At 61.1% G+C, this 1,086-nt stretch overlaps 1 protein-coding gene across 1 annotated transcript in view; it reads left to right on the forward strand.

The window, feature by feature from the left end:
* Nucleotides 1–1,081, forward strand: part of LOC104277728 (immunoglobulin superfamily member 1-like) — a gene marked incomplete at its 3' end in the record, with an annotated part of 1,809 nt that extends 728 nt beyond the window's left edge. The window contains exons 4-5 of the mRNA XM_009874464.1: nucleotides 106–387; nucleotides 1,000–1,081. Coding sequence (XP_009872766.1) covers nucleotides 106–387; nucleotides 1,000–1,081 — 364 coding nt within the window. The remainder of the gene's footprint in view (nucleotides 1–105; nucleotides 388–999) is intronic.
* Between the last annotated feature and the right edge of the window lie 5 nt (nucleotides 1,082–1,086).

Raw genomic sequence — 1,086 nt, forward strand, 5'->3', positions numbered from 1 at the left:
TCCTCTTCCCTGACCCCCTTCGCCTCTGCCTGAGCCATGGGGGTGGGGGGCACGGAGATCCCGGTGGCTCCCGGCACCTTCTCATGCCCTCTCCTCTCCCCACAGAGTTCCGTCTCCCCAGACCTGTCCTCTCTGTCCTGCCTGGGAACGATGTGCCTGCAGGGGCTTACGTGACTTTCCGTTGCACCATCGCAAACGCCAGCGCTGGCTGTTTCCTCTACCTGGAAGGTCAGGTCAAAGAGACGGTTTTACTCCCCAAAGGAGATGATTTCACCATCGCCCGTGTGCATAGAGGAAAGGGGGGTCGCTACAGCTGCCAGTGTTTCACCGGGGCTACTCCAATGCAATGGTCTGCGGCCAGCCAGCCCCTGGAGCTGGTGGTGAGAGGTGAGACATCCCCCCTGCCACATCCCACTCTTCTCTTCCTACTCCCTGGCACCCGCCACGTCTTGGGGGAACTAGAAAGGAGGATGTTAGGGAAGAAAGCAGCTGTAACAGTAGCCAAGCAGAGGATTACAGCTGTTTTCAGATGCATTAGAGCCTTGCCAGCTCGTCAGAGATCCTCAAGATAGCCTACAGACCTTATAGACCCAGGGTTGCTAGGCTACCAGTTGCGGGGACGAGGGTCAGGGGACACCTCTGCCCTCACCGGGGATGGTTGTACATCTCGCCACAGCCCAGTGGCACCAAATGGCTCCATGCTCCTGTCCTCCTTCCCACCATCGTGCCACCGGGAGGGGTGTGGGGCAGGTGTCCTGGGGGCAGTTTTGTGGGAAGTGGCACCGACAGGAGCCCTTTGGGGTCCCTTTGAAATTCCCTTTATCCCTCTTTATCCCCGGAGCTCCCCAGCAGCCACATGTCCGTTCTCCCCGGGAGCCCCACGTGTATCCCTTGTGTCCCCTTGGGCCCCCGTTGGGAATCCTTTGGTCTGGGAGCTCCTGGGTGGGAGGGGGATCCTCCCGGAGCCCCCCAGTGATGGTCCCTCCCTGTCCCCTGCAGATTACACCTGGAGCAACGTGGCACGCCTGGCCCTGGGCGCCGGGGTCCTGCTGCTGCTGGCTCTGATGGTGGCCGAGGCCACGTGCA

This window comes from Apaloderma vittatum, unplaced genomic scaffold (genome assembly GCF_000703405.1).
Source record: "Apaloderma vittatum isolate BGI_N311 unplaced genomic scaffold, ASM70340v1 scaffold26448, whole genome shotgun sequence".
Lineage (NCBI taxonomy): Eukaryota > Metazoa > Chordata > Aves > Trogoniformes > Trogonidae > Apaloderma > Apaloderma vittatum.